This window comes from Seriola lalandi, unplaced genomic scaffold (assembly GCF_002814215.2).
Source record: "Seriola lalandi dorsalis isolate HSWRI2012SDOR001 ecotype SW California unplaced genomic scaffold, Sedor1 jcf7180002054048, whole genome shotgun sequence".
Classification (NCBI taxonomy): Eukaryota; Metazoa; Chordata; class Actinopteri; order Carangiformes; family Carangidae; genus Seriola; species Seriola lalandi.
This window is the reverse complement of record NW_019524601.1, coordinates 908,726-931,272: the sequence shown is the minus strand read 5'-3', so window position 1 is coordinate 931,272 and position 22,547 is coordinate 908,726. Positions and strand designations below refer to the sequence as shown.

The 22,547-nt window shown below is 39.2% G+C and overlaps 1 protein-coding gene across 1 annotated transcript in view; it reads right to left on the bottom strand.

The window, feature by feature from the left end:
• Positions 1-950: 950 nt before the first annotated feature.
• Positions 951-22,547, bottom strand: part of veph1 (ventricular zone expressed PH domain-containing 1) — a 74,377-nt gene continuing 52,780 nt past the window's right edge. Inside the window, exons 12-15 of the mRNA XM_087173128.1 lie at positions 19,924-20,041; positions 8,067-8,203; positions 5,286-5,339; positions 951-5,104 (exon numbers count right to left, since the gene is read on the bottom strand). Of these exons, the coding sequence (XP_087029254.1) occupies positions 4,922-5,104; positions 5,286-5,339; positions 8,067-8,203; positions 19,924-20,041 (492 nt within the window). The 3' untranslated portion in view covers positions 951-4,921. The remainder of the gene's footprint in view (positions 5,105-5,285; positions 5,340-8,066; positions 8,204-19,923; positions 20,042-22,547) is intronic.

Here is a 22,547-nt window from a genome sequence, read left to right as displayed (position 1 = left end):
GACTACAAATGTAAAAAAAAAAGTCATAGTATAGTAAGGCATAAAAACTTAAAAAAACGTATCTAATGCACGTAATCCTCCATTTTATGTTCACTCCTGCTAGCAACATGACTGCTAGCCTATAGAAGAAGCCAGGGATAGCTTGCTAGTTATCGCTAGCTAACGTTGTTAAATAATATCAGTTGACATTTTTCTTTTGATGTTAGGTACCACTATGCTATTTTCATATGATGTGAGCCTTCAGATACCCCCCGACCTTTCAGTCAATCAAATGTCAGCATGCCCAAATTGGTTGTCTTGTAGACATAGCCTCTTGTTGGGCATATTTCAATGATCTAATATGATTTCACTCCAAACATAGTGCAAACGAGTTCACTCAAATATTGGTAAGGGCAATTCTGTCCTCCAAAAATACTGGTAGAAATATGTCCTAACCATCCATATGCAAACCTATTCCCTTGATTATAGTAATTCTTTCTTTGTCTCTGTGTGCGTGTTTTCTTTTTTTTGTGGGTCTTTTTGTTGTCAGCATGGCATCTTCAAAGTGATGTCCCACTTCTTATTTACATTGGAATGTAATGTAATGATCTCCCGGAGATTAGTCAGCTAGTCAGATACCGCACGCTGCTGTCAGTGTTTATCTGTGTGTGCATCCTCTGCTGAGAGCAGAAGAGGCAAATAGGAGCGTTTGGCCAGAGGATAACAATCACTGTGTGCAAAGCTCAGTGAGCCAGCTCAATAAGTATATTCAACTGGACAAATTAGCTGAAGCTGGACTTACACAGAAACAGTCCCCACTTTGTATGAATTAATTCATATTTTTTGTTCTTGTGAAGATCCAGGAAATCATTATTCAATTATGTTATTTGTGTTTTGGTTTTTTTTACTCTCAAGTGACCAAAACCAATCCCAGGTGTGGGGAGACAGAAAGAGACACTGGAGAGATTCACTGATTTCACTGGTAAAGATTTATTGTACAATTCTGTCAGGAAAAAGACAAGGCGGCAGTGTCAGACATGCAAAAGGTGCAACAGGCAAATACACAACCCATAAGAATATCAGTTTAATTGTCAATAAAATACAGCATTCATTTGTTTGCAGTATTAATTCATAGTAATATAAAAACAAGGGAAGAAGAAAGGTCATTCAGTGTTTCACTAGTCTTCCCAGACATGATTTAAGTGTTACAGTAGCGCTTGTAAAAAATAAATATTGACCTCATATCAAAAATCAAACATAAAATCAAATGTAATTTAGCAACATCCTACAGTACAAAGTAAACAAATAATCCTATCTTTCCTATTATTCTTTATACAAGGTGGATGTTAATGCTCAAAAAATGCTTTTTACATTCAGAAACTTTACTAGTCAATCATATTCACATACACTGTGTGTGACTGTTGAAATACACAGCAGTGTCCATCCTGATATCTACTCTCTAAACTGTAAATATAATCTCATTGTGCTTTAAAGCAGTGCTCACTATTATCCAGTCTGAGACGAACGAACAAACAAACCATAGATAGATAGATACAGTAGATAGATAGATAGATGCTACAATATACACTATATCGTCCAGTCTATTTACACAGCTGCCTACAAATGTATTTCATTAAGAGGAAAGTACGCTAAAACAATTGCTTGTTTGGCTCAAGATGTTCGCCCCAGAGGTTTGGAAACTAGGCCTACATGGCAGCTTGACAGCAGACATTCATGTGATCACACATTAAGAAATCAACAATGTGTACAAAAAAGTCAGCTTCGTGGTGTAAGTCGAGTGTATGGGAGAGGACTTAGAACTTCACTTAAGGGTGGCTGTAGATTTAACATTTGCTTACGAGCAGACAAATAACGCGTGTGTGTATAATGCAGGTTTGCTGGCTAAACTATACTAATCTGTGAGTAACAGTTTGGCTCTAACCCTCACACAAGATCAAACAACATGAGTCTTCAGCCATGCACACAGCTCTGTGAGGCTGGACTTTGGCACAGCAATGGTATAAAGCTAAATTTTCATGTCATCATTCAATAGCCAAGCATTTCACCCAAAACCACAAATGTCAACTTCATGGGGGTGCTTTAGGAAAAGTCTGGGGATCATTAAAGTCGGTAAGGTTCATCCTCTCGGGACAACATTGCCTAGAGCCAAGCTGCTAGCGAGGCTAAAAATGTTGTTATGCTTATTGCAGTCATTGTGGGGAAATCCCCTGATTTTGGGATTCATAGCCAGCTGTGTATGTAGGTCATTAATCTACGAAAAAAAGGAGGAAAGACAGAATCATGTGACAGAGAGGCGAGATGTAAATAATATTTTGTGTAAGCAGATGCAGGTCAGCTCTGCTGTGTAAGGGTTGGAGGGGAGCACAGCTAAAAGTACAAACATTGGTAACCTGACACAGCAGGAAAGCCAGTGTTATGACTGTACACAGCTAGCAGGGTTTTAGCTGTAGAACAAGCTAAGACCAAAGACAAAATGCTTGTCTGTCACATGAGTTAAGATTAAGACCACCTTAGGTATTTTTTTATAATATTCACAACATTGCATTTCATGTATTTATCCAAAACCAGGAGCATTTGATACCATAAAGCAGGGATATGCATTCACGTGTGGGCAGACACACACCTCAGATGTGGATCCAGATAAAGATCAAATCAGACATCGAACAAAATAATTGATTTGCCATGGCCGACCGTGAACGTTTGTCTGGTGCAGGCAGCTCAGATTCTAACTGGGTCAAGACATGTTTGTCATCAGCATTGTGGTTAGTGAGTAACATAAAGGAGTTACAGTGTTCCACATAGGTATTTGCTATTGGCTTATTTTCTTGTGGGAATGTTGTGTAGATGTGAGTTACTGGAGAGGAAATCAGGATCAGGAGATCTGAGGAAAAACTGTAATTCTTAACAGTCAGACGCTCACTTTTACATCATCTAAAGACCGCAAAAAAAAACAGCTTTTAAACTTTAACCTTTGGAAAAGGCCTGTTATAAAATGAGAGATAACTTCAGTTTCTTGGCTGTCTAAACTAAACCTTTCACTGAATTGTCTTAAATCAACATGACTGAACTGGCACAGTTGCTAATACCACAAGGAAACCACTAATTTACCTCAGTGTTCTCTCAGAAATCTGTGGTCTAAACTCCACTATTAAGCAACAATTGAGCTGACAGGCCTCCTCGTAAAAAACATGGAGTGAATTGTTGCAGACATTTCTTGTTCGGGAAAGCCAGAAATAGCCCAGTCCATATAGAACTGAGATTACAAAAGAACAGAAATCTGACCACTGCACGGACTCTTAAGGGGGTTGTCTCATAAGTCACTTAAGTAGAAGAGTAGAAAGAGAAAATTGGTTCAAAATATTTTGGATTGTGTTGTTGCATTTCTGATTCCAAAGTAATTCTTGAGCTGTTGCCTACTGGCTTTAAGGGGGGGAAAGTTTTGTTAGTGATGAAAATTGCAGTATAAGTGAAAAATACAGAAAATACACATTACAAAATTATTTTAAAAACACTTAATTGAATATGTACAACCATATTACACATGAAGACAATATATGTATTAAAGGAATAGTTCAATATTTTAGGATTGAATTTGAATTTGCTTTCTTGCCATGAGTTAGATGAGAAGATTGTTATAACTCTCTAGACAGTACGGTAAATATGAAGCTACAGCCAGAAACTGGTTAGCATAGCTTAGCATGAAGACTGGAAACGGGGAAACAGCTAGCCTGGCTCTGTCCAAAGGTTGAGAAGTGGTGGTTTAACCCCCTATGAAACTACACAATTTTTGTACAGATTAAACAAACAAAGTATAAGTTAGTGAGCTTTAGAGGTGCTGGTAGGTGTATACTTTTGCCTTTGGACAGGACCAGGCAAGGTGATTCCCCCTGCTTCCAGTCTTTATGCTAAGCTAAGCTAACAGCTGCTTACTGTAGCTTCATTATTAAGCTTAAAGACGAGAGTGGCATCGACTTTCTCATCTAACACTTGGCAAGAAAGTGAATGAGCATATCACATCATACTCACTTTCTCTCTCTCTCTCTCTCTCTCTCTCTCACACACACAGACACACACAGACACACAGACACACACACACACACAGACACACACACACACACACACACACACACACACACAAAATTCCAGTATCGAATGCCCTCCCCATCTGCTGTCCATTAGGCTCCTCTTCATCCTTCCTGCTCTCAAGAGCAACTGTTCAGTCTCATTATTGCTACAAGTCTTTATGAGGTCTGTTAAGTCTTTATTGCTAAATACAAGTCTGGACTCTAATACATCTCAATCACCAGGCATCACTAAACTAATAAATCCCAAGTGTCTGTAGATGCTGGTCTTGTTTGGTTGTTGAAGGTCACAGCAGTGTCCAGGTTCAAGCAGCAGAAGCTGAAATGTCTACACTGAAAGATCCATTCAGGTGAGGATCCTAGTCTTTAACACTTCTGTAATGTAACATTCACTAATGATGCTCCACAGATGTATGTGTATCTCATCATAAGCAAGTCCATGGTGTAACAGTAAGTACAGGGGGTCAGTATTTTATATTATATATGTAACTATCCTTCATATAATGAGTCTTTTATTGCTGGTTGAATAAATCTTGTTTCTAAAAAAAAAAAAAAAATACTGCATAACAAGTCATTTCGATTGTTTTTGAGAAGTGCTCCATCATCACTGGTGATATGAAGTGCTATTGAAGTGCTGCTGGCTGTGTAGTGTGTTGTGTGCGTTCCCCTCCTCAGGGTTACCACAGTTTGTCCATACCTGTGATATTTTATTCTTGACAGCTCTGGTGGTGGTTTATGAATGCTTCAAAAATGCCACACTGTTAGAAGAAAAATGTTCCTCAGCGTATGTTTGGCTGCATATGCTCGAGCTTATGCGTGTATCTGTGTTGGTTTTGGTCTCACAGGTAGGTGGTAGCCTCTCTGTTCTCCCTCTCTCTGGCCTGAGCCACAGCCACATTGATGCACTGCAGCCACTCCTCCGCATGTTTCTCATCCTGAGCTTTCAGCACGTATGTCTTGTTGTCAGTGAAGATCTCAAAGGCCCGCGGCAAACCCCGATCCCGACGCTTCTTAGCTACAACCTGTGGGAAGAAAGAAGAAAAACTAATGGCAAAAAGGAGAAGGAGATAATGACACTGATACCGAGAGATGGTGTTTCTGCAAATATACACTAGTTATCGTCATTTTTTTAATTTGTTAGTATTTGTTTTCTGGGTGCAGGCTTCTTAAAGATAGACTTTTTCTGACTATGTAACATCTCACCTTGACGCTTTGTACCTTGCTCAGCTCGATAGGTATGTCATCCAGCTCATCTTTCTGTGGGGAAGACAGACAATAAGAGAGATAAAGGTCACAGTGTTGTTTCCAGTATGTACCGTTTCAGATCAAACCATTTACAGGATGAACAATTACACCTTATTGTTCTGCTGCTTTTCTGTGGCAGGAAACAAAATCCTTCCTCCCTGCTGAACATCACATCTGTGTTTTACCCCACAAGGTGAAATATTGAATGTGTGTGTTTGCAACTGTGGGGAGGTGTGGTCGCGTGTGTGTATATTGCACCACAGCCGTGTCTTTTCACCCCCTAAGTATTTAGTTATGTGGTTAAAACCACATTACCACAGCTAGCTGCAAGACTCAAGGCAACTGCCCACATCCTTTCTGTGGTGTGTGTGTTGAAAAGCACTGGAGATGACGTGTTCTCAGTTTTACCTCCCAGCTGGCTCTGCTGAGGGTCTTTTTCTCAATGATGATTCATGCCAGTGGATTAATGTACTGAGTCAAATGAACATTTGATTGATATTAACCATGAACTGACATTTTATCTTATCTACAAACATTTATTGCATCTGAAAGTTAAGAGGCAATGGTGCTGGAAGAGTATCTTGAGAGATTCTTGTATTTGTGTCTGTATTTTTTGAGACACCAAAATTATTTGTATTTACATTATTATGCAATTATATTATTATTCCTTTTCGTACTCTCTTTTTTGCTTATTGGCATTGACACTCATAACAGTGCAACATCACTTGGCTGCTGAACAGAACCATTTTATGTTCTGTCACAATCACATTACTGTTTTTATGGTGTGCATGTTTGGTTTTGTGTCTCTTCAGCTCAGATGAGCTTGTAAACACAGGCTGCAAGATTTCAAACCTTCTCAGAGCAAGTCAACACACCATAAGCAGCAAGCATTTAATGAGTCCATGTAAAAAAATGAAAATAAAACTATATATATTCACTATAATGGATTATCTAATGCAAGCAAGTTGAACATTTGATTGATTTTACTTTATTGAGATACCCCAGCTCCTGTACCATGAGTGCAGTGATAACACACAAACTGAACAATTCATTCTCATATTATTCTTATTTCATCTCTGTCTATACTTTTTTCTGTATTTTTAGTATCTGTAGGTCATGAAAAGTCTTAAACATAATTGAATTCACCCCCCCCCCTCCAAAAAAGCAATAGAAAGTATCAAAAAGTTTCATTTACGGGTATCTTAAATATTTTTCTTGCCTGCCAGCAGTAACTAGGAAGGTCATGGCTTAAATTAACAAATTATGTTGTTTTCCGTTACTCTTCTTCACTGGTACGACAGTGAAAAGGTACTGAATGTCATTCTCTGTGGTATTATAACATGTCTTAAATAAAAGTCAATATATTTATGTTGGGGAACACCTGTGCACAAGGATTCCCAAATCGAAGTCAAGGCCTGGATGCAGTTTGGCATCACTCTTTGTCTGGACCCAATTAAGGAGAATGCACAGTGTTCAGAGGAGGGCACACTGTGGCTTAGCAAGCAAGAAACAGATAAAATATGCATTCTTCTTTTGAACAGATTTCATCCACTAGGTAAAGCCTCATAGAAATAAATGGTACAACATTCAGATACACATCTCATCTTTGTGTGGATTCTGGGAATGTTTCAAACCTCACTATGTTGAAGCTGCTTGATCATTCGATGTGGAGAAAACAACACTTCTTTTTTGGTTCTTAATCTGAGTTCCCAGCTGGGAAAAGGTCTTTCACAACCTATCAACCACCTCCTGAATGTCCTGGCGAAGACAAACTGAGCTTTGAGAACAAAGACACAGAATCTTTCCAATTTGTGGCTGCTTCAAAAAAAGAGGAATCCATTACCATTTGGATGGAAGCACAAAGACTATTGTGTGCAGTAAAAAGAAAAGAAAAGAGAGAGCTCAACTCTACTATTCAATGCACCTCTCTCTGGTTTTTTTTTTAGCTGATTGTATAAACATGACCAGAGACCACCCAATCTCCTGTAGGCTTTGAAAATTATTTTAATTATAATTAATTGTTTCACTCTTGGAGATGACTGCTGTAAACCACGATAACGGCACGGACATACGAACAGGTGAAGTAAAATTTCCACACAAGTCAGATTTTCTGACTGAAAATGTTTTTCTTTTATCAGCTGGTTAAAATCAAACTTGACCTCAACATGTTTTTAATTGTACTGTTTTCGCTCCATGTTTTTGTTGATTAAGCAAACTTTTCCTTTGCACAATAATTCTGTTCGGTGACCTCAGCCTTTGTTCAGTCGTACAGTAAGGCAGCGGCAAACACAGCACAGATGGAGGGAAAACTGTGTCGTATTAACCCATAGGGAAATCTCCTCACCTATTCAGTCTTTCTTTCATTCACACATACGAGGCAGTACTTCCTTCTCTGTGTTTGCTACTTGTGCGTAATGATGTCTGCTTTGAGTTATAGAGGGTGAGAGTGAGTCATGTTGTTGCAGCATCATGCTTAGGCCTTGGGAGTCCCCCAAGAGTCCTTACCGGGGCCAAGGTTTGTTACGGTCAGATTCATCGGATGCTCCTGAGGGACAGTTGAGCTTATCACGAGATGGGATTTCCACTGTTTCATGCAGAATTTCATCATGTTTCAAATGATGTGAAACAATGAAATATTAATGAGGATTTTATAAGTGAGAGGCCAGGCACAGTGTGCATGTGTGTCCATGTGTGAGAGTGCCTGTGTGTGAGGAGGCTTCATTTTCATTGGCTACGTACTGATTTGCCTCTCCGGAAGAGTAGCTGGTTTCCTGCCAAGGTGAAGTAGCGGGTTTTCCAGCGCTTGATGAACTTCCAGCGGACCTGCTTCTCCTTCAGCTTCCCCTCGATCAGAGGCTGCCCCTCCTGGTTCACCACTTGCAGGCCCCACAAACAATGACAGACACAAAACAGAGAAAGAAAGAGAAAAAAGGTTTTGCTGATTTACATCACATGACTGCTGATTGTTCATGACCAGGTTCTGACAACTGAGACTTGAATGAGTCATTGAACAGCGCTTTGTTCAAGAGCTATGGTGCCAAATCTGGCCTGAAAGTTAAAAAATAAGCAAAAAGGTGGAGTGTGAAATAAATAATGTTGTTTCCTTGGCAATCAACCACTTATATTTGTCACTGTGCTAATTTATCCATCTTCTGCAAGTTGATTTTTATACTATAGGGGAGGCCAGATCCAGCCCATGAGACAATAAGATATATTACATCTGTTTGGCACATTTCTATTTCTATTCTCATTCCAATTTTTCCAATTTTGATTTTTTCCCTTATTCAATTAAAGTAAAACTAATTAAAATGTAATTCTCTGCCAAGGCTATAACCTTGGAGTGTAAAAAGTCTCCTTTTGAAATGATAAGACAGGAGGACAGATTATTTACGTGATTACTTTCTGTGTGTAACGAGAAAGCTGTCATTCTCAAGGAAAACAATCTGAGCTGTATTACCCCTTGGGCCATTTGATTTTGAGACCCCTGTCACAGTGCAAGATAAGAATGCATTCACAAACTGAAAAGATAATGGCATGCTTTAGACATGGGCTGGCAGTGACATAGAGTATAATTAATTGATAGTACATGGCTAAATATACCATACAAAAACATAGGTATAGTGCATTTCAACTAGAACATGTGGTGAACCCTGAAGAGCTCAGAAGAGCTTCCTCCGAATAAAGTGAGATAACATTTAGCATTTCTACATGTAAAGCACAGCACAACCACCCAGCTGATCTTAGCGTTACATCCTTGCCACACAGTTATTTTGAATCTGTTCTGTTCTCAATTTCCTTATCTTAATTTATTTATGTTTCTGTTCCTTTAGTTTTCACTTGTAGTGTTTCTTCCTGAAACACTTTGAACTGCATTTGCATGAAATTGTGCTGATACAAACAAACTTTTGGACTTATTCACTTCCAGTCAACACTAAGGGGTAGTTCAGTTTAAATCAACAACAGCATTTTGTCTCTCTCATATGTGTGTGTGTGTTCACATAGAGGAGAACTCCCACATAGTCGGGTCTGGACTGTTCTGATTAGAAACACTCACCCACATCAACTTGGACTGAGTTGGATCAAGCACCGACTTCAGTGTGTGTAACTGCGGTTACATGCACACAGTTTGTCATTCTGATTGAAATCATTTCGATTAAAGATTTCCAGTCAGCTCTTTACATGGAATGTGATTTCATACGGTCTGGTGTTTATATGTGCCCTCGCATTTAATGGGAACAGCTTAGTGAGCTGTGCAACAGTGATGAAGACGTCATGTGGTGGTCAGTGGTTTCTGTAATCTTATCTCTTTGGTACATGACGTCTCAGAACATATCTGTGATTTTATCAATAAGAACAAACTAATTACACGGAGCAAATGCACAGATATAATGGAATAATGCTAAAAATGTAAATAAACAATTTAACTAACCAGTCTCCAGCCAGTGGAGGCGTTTGAACCAGTAGCGATTCTTACAGTATCTGTTGTCCGCAGATGCTTTATACTGAATGAAACGTAGCTGTTGCATCACACGTTACCGAGTGATGAGAGCATTTATAACGCAAACTACAGTTGTGTGTGTGTGTGTTTGAGTGTGACTCCCTTTTTAGTTTAATTAGTAAAAACTAAATTTTGACTGAAGACACTTTAGGGTTCTAACAAACAGGCCTCTTGTGTTCTTTCGCACAGTCTCCTTCCTCTGCTTTCTTCTTTACAGATGCTGACCACCAAACAGAGCCACTCTTTGTTTCCACGACGATGACTAAAGCAGTCGAGAGATTATTGCAATCTGACAGGAGTGTGTGTGAGTGTGTGGGCATGCTGTAACAGATGATTCACAGAGGTACCTGACGCCAAACAGGACAAACCATTAAAGGTCATCAGAACCCAAAATCAGAGGAGAAGAGAAGAGAGGAGAGGAGCTTCTTTGCTGCTTTCCTCTTTCACATCAGTTTCAGTGTTTTGACGGATGGTCAAACAACATTTTAAAGCATTATTGAGACATTATTTCAAGGTCTGAGAATTTTTAATGGTCATTAAATGGCATACTTTGACATTTTGTGCATTAATTGATGAATTGAAATGATTGATTGATTGATTGATTGATTGATTGATTGATTGATTGATTGATGCGATTGAAAAATCATATATTAATCGAACTACAGCCATTAACATCATACAGTGCAACATAATAGAGAAAATCTTGCTATGCAGGGCTATAACTGATAACTGATAACCGCTAAAATATTTCTTTTAATGGGTCAGTTCACCCAAACTTCACTTATAGCTTGTGATATCCAGGCAATAGTTAGTAGATAGTTTTGGTTTCTGTTGCCCACATATCTGACACTAAGATTTCTGCCTTCACCTTAATACAAAGGAGGTGAATGTAATTTTGTATGTGATGCTCACGGCATTAAAGTTATAATAAAAAAACTTCCACAATCTCAGCAACTCACAGAACACTGTCAAAAATTGTATGTAGGGACTACTTGCAATGAAAATAATATTAGTAATAATAAGAAACAATATTCAAAAATACAAGCACAGCAGACCTCCATTGTGGTGAGGCAGAAAACTCAAAACTTGGCAAATAAAACCAAAATTATCTCTCGACAATGATGAAGTGCAATAATGTTTTGTGTTCATGTTTTCTATATTTTACTGATGATTCACTGGGATACCAAACAACTGAGTAAATCATTTGCATTCTTCCCAAATGATTAGTCTGTGTCCTACAGCGAAACCACATTCAGACTTCCTGTCAGCCCGTTTAGAGAGAAACACTGCTCATTTACGACTGGACACACACCCGCCACTATGGGTTGCCAGCTTGTCTGCATCATCCAACAAATATTTCAGTTTTTTGGGTGCAGAGATAAACTTGTCTGGTGCATAAATCAATGTGCCTCGTGGCGTCACCTTGCTTTGATGTAGACACCTGGAAAGTGATCCCTGGATTTGTTGTTAGCCTCAGGCATATGGTGTAGTTCACAACCCCTCGTCTGAGACACACTGACGTCAAACAATGAGACGAGGATGCAAAACATACACATGCACACACTGAGTCGCAAACAAAGGTTGCGCTCGAGCAAGCAAACAAAATGAAGAATGCTTGTGTCCAAAGCTCTCTGGGTGCAATCAGAATGAGCACTTCATTCGGTCAATCGCCGTGTGTCCTCTGTGTTTCTGCTGCATTCACACCTTTATATATTGGTGTGGTCATATGGCCTAGGATATATTTTAGTGCTAAATCTGACAAAACCATCTCTGCCAATAGATGAATCCAACAGCACAATGCAGAATGAAAAGTGAGGTAACAAAGAACCTCACAGTAGCAGCTAAAGCCTTAAAGGAATAATTGGAGCTGGTTTACGTCTGTGTTCAACATCATGCTAAATGCACCATGATTTGTGTATGATAGACTCATGAAACCTCTGATCTCCAAAAGAAACAACACTGCACACCTATAGTTTGCTAAAGAGCACTTTCACACTCCACCCCGCTACTGACTTTTGAATCTAATATTGAATTGTGTGGGAAGAACATGCTGCACTATGTCTGGTGTAAAAACGGAAATGAATACCAAAATGAAAACACTGTCGCAACGGTGAAGTTAAGTGGAGGAAGCATCGTGATTTTGGGTTTTGCATCTTTCAATCCTTCTTTTTCCATCAGCACTGTGGATGTTTAATGTGTGTGTTCAATAACAACATGAAAAATTATTGTGACAAGAGTCAAAACCGAGATCACTACCAGAAACAGCTGTTCCCCCAAACAAGACTAAGACCTTCATCATGCCTCATGTTTGTCTTTGTCAATTTGTTTGTCTTTTATAATGAATGAATGCATGTGTGTGTTTGTTGGTGGTTTGTAGTTTTTGGCTTGAGGATTACGGCAGCAAGATGAGGTGTGAGCAGAACATGGAAATGTGTCCTCAAAGAAAACTATGGGTGCGAACCACAGTTGACAGTACACTCACTCACCCTTGTTAAATATCAATTATAGGAAAAAATGTGGTTGTAAACAAGTTACCCGCCCCCCCCGTCCCGTGTTAAATGTCAAGTTTCCCTGTTGAGCGACAGAATTTCATAACTGGAAAAAATGCAGAGTCATTACCAAGAGAAAAACTGCTTCTTGTAACATGTCTGGCTTTGCAAAAACATGTTGCAAAATAGATAAAAAAAAAAAAACAATAAAGGAAAGCAGAGGCTTTTATTTGGCGTGGTTTGACTGTAAAGAGACACAACAAGCAAGATAACTCCTACATTCACATAGAGCACACACAAACACACAGTAACTTGCAATGAAAACATGAGAAGTGGAACAGCAAATCGTAGTTCTCTTTCTGACTGTTCTGAGTCCCAAGAGTCATCCTTTAACTATATGTATCAATAAGTTATCCAAAGGCTGAACTTACTCTATGTATTACACCTGTTTAGGTTTCGCTGATGTGTAGTTTACTAATCTATATTTTTCTGGTATTACTTAATTGCTAATTAAGCTAGCAATTAGCCACTAACTGTCTGAGGCTAATGTGTTGCTAATGCTACATTCACCCAGTGTCAGCAGAATGAAAAGACTGAGAAGGAGAAAAGTAGTTAATATCTGACGTGGTCTATCTGGCTGAAATTTTGCATTTATATACATGTGTTTGTGCATGTCATAACAGTGTGCGGGTATTTATTCCGGTTAAAGACAACAGAGAGTTTAGGTATAATTTCCAAAGTCCCCTCATGGTATTCTGAGCTGCGATGATGGAATAAGAGTGTGAAAGATTCTGTGTGCAATTAAAATGCAGCGATAATAGTCATTATGTAGTTATTTAGTGTATTAAAACTTCTACCAGTTGTTAGAGGCTGTGTTAAAACCTACTGATCCCCCTGATGCTCTTTATCACTTATTACTGTACACTTTTGTCTCACAGCTACATGTAATTACAGTTTAAACAACATGACGTATACAGGCCATAATACAGAGCTGAAGTGAAACCAGACCAGGTTCCACAAGTAAGAAAACCTCATTCAAAATCCCATTTGTAACTACATGATTAACCAAAATTCCAGCCTGTATCCAGTATGTCAGGTGGCTTGTTTCCTATGTTTAGATTAAGACAGTATAGACAGTTTTTTTTTTTTTTTTTTTAAAAAACAATCTAAAATAATTTTTATTCAATATTTCTGTTTTTAGCAGCCTTTAACAAACACCATTTCCCATAAGCTTGTTGCAGTTAGCTCAGACATGTCTCTAATAACAGCAGGACAGAGAGGATTAAATGCTGTAGATGTTTTCAGACAGCAGAGATTACAACTACAAAGTTGAAAAAAGAGAGTTCTGGTGAAAGAATGAATAAAAACAATTACAATAGTCATAAAAAATCTATAAAGGCTATGAAACCCCAGACTGGAATGAAACCTGAATCTAGTCGTGCCAAGGTTAATGTGAACATATGGTACTGTAAATGTTAGGTTAAGTGAGTGAAGAGATGTAAGATGTAATGTTTGACAGTAGAGCTTTATAGATAAATATCCCTCTCCGTCAATAACGAGATATGAGCTAATATGTTTCCTTATAACCACAACCCTGGTGGATGATATTACCAGAATATCTAACAGCACCCCTGAGAAATGCTGTCTTAAATCATTTAGGCAAATTTCTCTAATCCTCAAAACTCCACTCGCTTCAACGCAGCGTGATGAACGTCCCTCAATAGCGAGGATATCTCCTGAATTTGCAACATAATTCCTGGAGGTGAGAAGCTCTGTCCAGCGTGTTGTCAGTGATTGATGGTGGAATGGAAAGTCTTGCTTGGGGTTTTCCATCTTTTTCACAAACAGGGGATCTGTCTTCATGACGTGAATGAATGTGTGCACAAAATGCACATGTAGAGGCACGAGGAAATGAGGTTATATGCACATTTTAAAGCCTGCTTACATTTTGTTGTTGGTATTTTCGCAGAAACCAGCTACCTCTGTGGCATGTTGTTGTAAAAATACTCCACAATGCCAGAAACACTGAGAGAGGATAAGACAGCAAACAGCGTACACTTACTCTGGCATGTTCACATACACACAGTACATGCAAAAAGACACACACACACACACACACACACACACACACACACACACACACACACACACCTCTGCTCATTACCGTTCACTTCAAAGGCATTCCAGTGGTAAAACTCAACAGTATATCATGAAGCATCATGAAGTTGCAGTAACCACTGGCTCCACTTTGGCCTTCACAATGGAAAACACTTCACCTTTCTCTCTTTTTACCTCCACCATTAAAACATGAGACTAGCTCCTTGCATGTGTGTGTGTGTGTGTGTGTGTAAGCTGTGTAGTAATCACAGCGGGCCACTCAGGCCAAGTCAGCAAGTTTTCATTGTAGCGAAGCAATATAAAGCGTGATAAAGTGAAACGCTAGATGGTGGCAGCTGGTAATGTGAACAGCATGCATACATAGTAAATATGTTTAGTTATGCTTTTACTGTATGATGAAAATAAAAAAGCTGCATCACCTAAAAGTGAAACATTCCTGATCTAAATTGCATAGGAACTAAGGGGAAGTCATTACATTTGTTTCAGTGAGATGAGATGAGTCATCACTGTCACTTACTGTAACTTAGCTTAGATATAGCTGGACAGTTTTAAGTTGGACAAGTAAGAAACTGTCCATTGGAGACCTCGCCTACATATTGCAAGCTTGTTTTAAGGACATTTTCACTTTCACATGTTTCACGTCGCCATACACCATTATGTACATGACTCATTTGAATTTGCCAGCAGTACCTGTCCAATATGTGATGTCACTGTAGTGCAATGACTCACCCCGTGTGTAAAACTGCTGCATGTAGGTCTTTTTCTTTGTCTATACGGAGAACAGCTTTCCTCTAATCCCTTCAGGCTGCACAGAAATTGTCTATGTTTGAGTCTTTGTACTGCAAAGTAGAAATGGGTTCCATATTTTCCGCACTTAAGCAATTCAGGATTATTTTCTGCAAAATCCCATTCATTGGGCCACGCATTAAATGAAGGCTGAAGGTTGTTTGAGTCACAGTATATTAAGTGAATTCATATGACTGTGGGAGGGGTCTCATGGCGGCTGGGGGCTCTTTTGTATGATGCTTTTTCTATCTCCCAACATTTGCTGTCAGATTCTCGACCAATTGGAGGCAAAAATGAACCGATAATCAACCCAAAACGACGGAAAATAAGTTTCCAAAGCCACTAATGCAATATATATCGCTATATTCGTGTTTCTGCATTCAAATGTTATGAAGCCCCTTTTCCTCCAAGTAATGTAGCTGAGCGCTGACAGCTGACTAATGATCAGCTGTAGATAGTGCTGGTTCAGGCCACTGAGTTCATGTCAGCAGTCTGAGGTGTGACTGACACAAAAATGTCAGGCCTCAGGTGGTAAAGGTCAAAGAGGGGTCACTTATTTAACACACTTGGCTGTCTGAATATCATCAGGGATGGATATACAGCTGCAATCTACACAGGGATGCAACTTGTGTTGTTTTGAACACGTTTAATGGAAGTGATTTTCAGCTCAGTGACTGACTTCAGTGCAGATACTTTATATATGTTAGAGTGGCTGTGTGTTTTTTAAATAAATAATAATAAATAAATATGTAGTGGGTTGCTTTAACAATAGGGTGATAACAAATACAGGCGAACAAGTACATTGACTGCATGCTGTATAAAAGAGCTTTAATGTGGGTTGTTGCCATTGTTTCAGCTAAAAAAAAACAAAAAAAAAAAAACATATTTTCCCACTTACATTTGGTGGGATCATGCAGATTGTTTTGGTTTTGGTATGCCTCTGAGATTTCCATTTTCACAACAGCCTTTTGTTTGTGAGAAAGTAGTTCCAAGGAAAACTGGTCACAGTGAGTTCTGGGAAATTGTTTCTAGATAGAGATGCCGCTGTTTAATTTTTCACAATGTAGTTTATCAATGCCACGCAAACCACAAACCAAAATCCATTCATTCTGATTGAGGAAGGATGGGGGCAGATATGTCAGAGACTGATATCTCAAAACCTGCAGTTTAAATGGCTACTGTGAGGGTTATATGAGAAAATAGTCTTTGTAATTTGGGTGAACTAAGCCTTTAAGTTTATACCAGACAGGCAGAGCAGAAGGCCCATCCAAGGTTACAAGGACACAAGGACACAAATGCTATAGTAAACACATGTATCCACATACACACACGCTTCCAATCACACAATCCCAGAGGGAAAGTACTACTATTCCTTTTCTAAATCCTCCTGTAATGAAGAGAGACCGGCCTGATTCTGAACGGTAATCATCTGTTCTCTGCAGTCACTCAGCTCCCTCACTGATTACACCGGTTTGTGCTGAGCAGCAGAGCTGGAGGATTGGCTTTCATTTGGCTTTTGTGCTGTTTGGATCGGGAAGTCTGACGTGTGTGTGCTCACTTCTGTGTTTGTGTATTTGAGGTAATGGGTGATGATGAGACAATGACATGGAAGAGAGAGAAAATGAAGGGCTGTGAATGCAGCTTTTAACGACCGCTCCCATCTAAATGAACCGTATGAATATTAATTCCACTTGAATGGATGAAGATCATTCTGTCAATGGAGATGCTCACTAAATCATCTTATGTCCTGAGTACTGATTACTGTAGAGCCATTTCCAAGTGAATCAGACTGTGCTGTGTTATTCCAAGTGCTCGCTGAGCTCAGAACTGTAGGGAGATTTTCAGTAACACACACAGAGTCCAGACCAATCCAGTTAGATGTTTTATAATAATAAAATAAATGATATTACATGTGTAGTGTAATAATGGTTTTCATGCAGAGTTAGTGTTACTGTGATGATTGATTTTTTTGGGTCTCCGTTGCTCCCAGTGGAGTGTACTGGCTGCAATGTTCCTGCCAACAGACGAAACTTTACTCAGAACTAACAGCGGGATAAAAAAAAATAAAAGCAGAAAATAAGAAAATAGCCCTAATCATACATTAACATTTCCTCTAATGCCACTAACAGTTTATTATGAACTCCTCCAACCAGGACAAAATGTCTCACCTGACACTAAACTGTAAGCTACACCAGTTTGGTTTCATGTAGGGTTTGCATGTCAGGTTAGGGGCCATGTAAATATGGTATTGAGTGGGGAATTGTGCCACGATAATAACCACCAACACTATACCGTGAACACAGAAACATTTATATCTACAAACACACATACTGTACAGTTCAAGTAATTTCCCCCTATATTTATAATCAGTGATAATTGATTAATTAAAAGGTACCCTGTGGAGTTTCTGACTGCAAGTAGTGCTAAGGACAAATGTTTTGAAGAACTGGTCCCTGCATGATACACACTCAGATGCATGAGTAGGTGATGTACATTGTGCTAAGAAATGTAGCAAAGCACCAACAAAAGAACAAAAGGCAGGAAAGAAGAGTGCTTGCTGGCAAACATGGATGTCAATAATGCTGCTTTCAAAATATCCCATTTTACTTCCCTTGAGGGGGAAAATGCATTCAACATGTTTGTTAGACCACACAGTGTGTTTTAGTGAAAGATTGTAAATATAACTTTGTTTACAGGAAAACTCTGCGGTGGACCAGTTTAAGTTTAGTCTCTATGAAGTATCACAGTCCATGCGCGTAATTATTCATATGTTGTTTCACTTCAGAGTAGTTACCTTTATCACACAATTATGACATTATGCATGTTATGATTTTTTTTTCTGTTTTCTTGAGCTCTCAATACAACCCCAACTGCTGTCTCATGATCATTAGTTAAAGCCTGTGTGTGATGTGGTGAACTTTTCTCCTTCCAACGCACATCACCATAAATAAACATAAACTCACACACACACACACACACACACACACACACACACACACACACACACACACACACAGACACGCACACTAAACTTTAACTGCATCCGATCCGCCTGTTTCCGTCCACTGCCAAACAGTTTCCTGCCTCTCGCTGTAACTTACTGAAAAGTACCTGCTGGCTTCTTATTAGCTGCCAGCAAACAGCAGCTGAAACAGCGTGTTGCTGAACGGGAAACAGGTTCAAAACTACTTATTAGAGACACTTGACTTTCCCTCACTTTCTCCGAAGCCAGTCCCTCTCATTTTTACCTTTTCTCTCACCCCTCCTCTCCCTACATATTTCTTCACCAGAGCACATCTGCAACACCAACCTCTCTTCTGACTCCTCTTATATAACTAATAACTGTTTCCATGTGATGCTGACAGAGAGATGCCGGCAGATTTAAAGCCTGTTTCCCAAACTCTCTGTCACATTTGTTCTCCTAAGGCTAAACTGTCACTGAACGATTTATATACACTGTTAATTTACTGTGTCATCACTCACATTGATAAACTTTGTGCTTTCTGTGATCCTCCGAGTGGAGTGAGAAGAGACAGGCAACAGGGGAGAGGGCATAAATCAAGCCTGAAAAGTGAAGATCCACTGTATATATGTTATGTTACATGACACACACACACACACACACACACACACACACACACACACACACACACACACACACAGGGTTTGGCCACTATTCCAATTCTGACTTCACCAGGACAAAGTGCTCATCGGAGGGGGTTGCTGGTCCAACATAAACTCATCAGAACTGAGTCATGATGGCACTAACTTGACTGATTACAATGACCCTTCATAACAACACCGAAATCAGACTGGCAGCGATTAAATAAGAGCTGCTCATGGCCCCATTTTCCTCGACTGTTCTGGGAAAAGATTATTTGCCTTGAAGTTATTTTGAGTGAAAACACCCCATGGAGCTCTGCGATGGTTTTACCATCAGACCCCAGAGAGACACAACTGTGCCCTAGAGAGCCAAGACAATCTTTTAAATCCTGTTTTACTTGTTCATTGCTCTATTTAGAGAAGCCAACGAAGGGCTGGGAGCAATTCAGCAGAAACCACAGTGGAATGCAGTCTGTAAGGTGAAGTGTGTAGTTTGATGGCTGTAAATAAGTGAGGGTACAAGTGTACAGTAAGTTGTTTTCAAAGGTGCGGGGAGTCAGTTTTCCAGATAATAACAGCTCATCCCTACATTCCTTCCGTTCTTTCTTCCTATCTTATTTTCCTAGTGTGTTTCTTTTCTGTCTTAGCCTTTTTTTTTTTTTTTACTTACTTTACTGATTTTGTTTGGTTAAGTATGTATGTATGTATGTAAGTATGTATGTATATGAGTTTCACTAGGAACTTGAGACTTCTCCTGGAGACTTCAACCTTTGAAGTGATGAAAACTATCTATATTCCTAATGTCTGTCTGTGTCTCCTTCATGACGATTCTCATATTAATATGAAGTTGATACAACAGGGAAGGTTGTTTCCTGGTTTTACTGCTGCCAAGAAAACAGTCTTAAAATCTGAAAAACACAGACTGTCAAGGAGAAAAATGTGCAGGGGGTGGAGGCGTCCTGTTTTTCAAAAACCTCTCTGTTTGTTTGTATGAAAACAACTTAGTTATGCACACACATGAAACATTGTTTTTCTCAACTAATTATGGTACTATATTATTATATGTATAATTGGGCTTGTGTTTAAGTGTGTGTGTGTGTACCTGTGGCCTTCTCAGGGTTGTTACACATGAAGCAGAGCCAACCTCCCTCTTCCTCGCTGTATCCAAACAGGTCGAAGAAACGCACGTCCTCCAGCTGGATCTGAAGACTGTCCAGGTCCTGAGGAGAGAGGGAAAGACAACAGACAAAACAAATGAAATCACTGTGCATCACAAATATATCTAACTGTCCTATAATATATCCAATAATATATATTTATTTATTTTCCTACATAATACAGCCTACAGTAGGGCTCCGTTAAAATTTGTGTGATTGTGATTATATGATTAAGAAAATACATCACAGGTCTTCTTTGAGGGTTTCCTGTCATGAAAGTGTCACTACACATCCTTAGAGACAGCTGCCTTTCATCTCCAGCTCGAACAAAAATACTACATTTCAAATGGGCTTTTAACCAACAGCGCCACTTAAGAGCTGCGATACATCTATACAGTGTCACTGAAATGGATGCAAAAAGACAGATGAAAACTTGTGGCCCAACGCAGCTTTGCTCAGATTGCCGGCTGCTGCACTGAGGGCATAACTGCTGGCTGCTGTTTATTTATATTGTACACTTTGTCCTTCTCGTGTAGCGCACATACTCTCAACACTGTGCACTAGGAGACATTTCAAGGTTTTAAAGAGGTGCAACAAAGTGTTTTTGACAGCTGCTGACAGACCATGGATCAGAGACTTTTATATATGGATTTTACATAGATGACACTGATACATCAGCATCGATCCTGATCCTGATCCTGTGGACCTGCTGCGGACATCCCTGCTCTTTATTTTACACAACACACTGTGAGGACAGAGAGCAAACAGGGAAAAAGCAATGGGAATTTACAGAGGAGGTTTTGTTAGACTTAGACACAATCCCACATATACACTCAACTGTGCATCTGTGTGTGTGTGTGTGTGTGTGTGTGTGTGTGTGTGTGTGTGTGTGTGTGTGTGTGTGTGTGTGTGAGAATAAAAGGTAATGGAATCCTGGACCCCCATTAGAAATCCCTAAAGACCCCCTGCACATGGTAAGAGTTACAGTTCACTTTAAATAGACACAAACACACTTCAGTGAAACTTAAACCCTTGAGATAATACATATTTATCTTAGGCTTGTTTGGAGAAAAAAAGGACTGTTTAATGAGATGATGGATTACTGTCGTCAGTCTTCATGACAAAGACACAGTCTTATGCCTGTGAGTGTCCGCACTGTATTTACATATAACTTTGTATCTATATCTTCACCTAAGACCTACAGCATATCTCTGTGTGTGGGTGTCTTCATATGGTGATCGCTGTAATGTGGTTCATCCAAGTCTTTCTATTATGAGTTCACAGTTTAAATATCCTGTAAACGAACCTGTGCTCCATTATTAATCTGAACCCTGACCCTGCAGCAGTTCTTTCACAATTTCTGATGATCCCTTTAAGAAGAAGGGAAGTTTCTCAGACTCACACGAAAGGCCCTGAGGGAGCAGGATCTAAATGAATGTAAGAAAAACAGGTAGCTGTAACGGCTGAGCTGCTGGTGTGTTTGACCTTTTGACCCGTGCCCCCTTGATGTTAATGAGCAAGGATGTAAATGTGAGAGATGTTTTTTTAAGTGTGTATTCCCATTTGGACCACTGAAACCTGGACTACAATCCACATTTCATCGTGCGCACACACACACACACACACACACACACACACACACACACACACACACACAGTTCTGGCCATAAACAAACTCACATTTGATTGAAAGAGTAGCAGAGCATTTAGATTCATCCATACATCAGAGCTTTCTTTGTGTTGTTCCAACTGAAATAGTAGAGGTTAAAGGGCTTTGCCTGCGGATCCAGATAAACCAGGACCATGTGTGGCTGAGAGAGACAGACAACCGTGTGTTTACATGAACATTAATATTCTGATATGATTCAGAGCACCGCTTGGTCTTCAGGAGACACGACATGTTGCAAGAGAGAAAAAACAGGGTATGATTACTGGAAAATCCAGATAGTGTGTGAGAGAGAAATAAGCAGTCTGAAAATCCCAGTTTTGCTTAAGAATTAAATTGTACCTTCCAGTCTGAGGGTGTGTCAATTAAAAAGTTACTAGAGGCCAAAAAAATCTGATTCTCACAAGCCCTTCAGCTTTATACTGTTATAATAAATCACAGGAATACTCCTTTAGCTAGCTTTATCACAGCTACTTATACATTTATGCATCAATATTAACAATCTAATAATGTAATATACAACAGTAAATCACTCACAGGGGCCATTTTTACTTTGATACCTCTGGTGCATTTTGGCTGACAATACTTTTAATTAATATTTTGACTTGTAATGAAGTATTTTTATATTGTTGTACTGGCACTTTTACTCAATTAAAGGATCAGAATAATTACACCTCTGAATGGTGATGATGTTAGAGGAAAAAGTTTAATCCAGGATATTCATTCAGTAATGCAAAGGTTGTTATAGTCAAACTGTGCAACTGCCAATTGTGCCACCTGAGGCTGACAAAGTGGAAAAGCTCCCAACAGTTCCTTATTTAATAATTTTGGACTTTACGGTAATCTTCATCCCGATGAGTTTTGTTTTATAGAGACAATAAAAAGAGTGTTTTTTTGATTAGA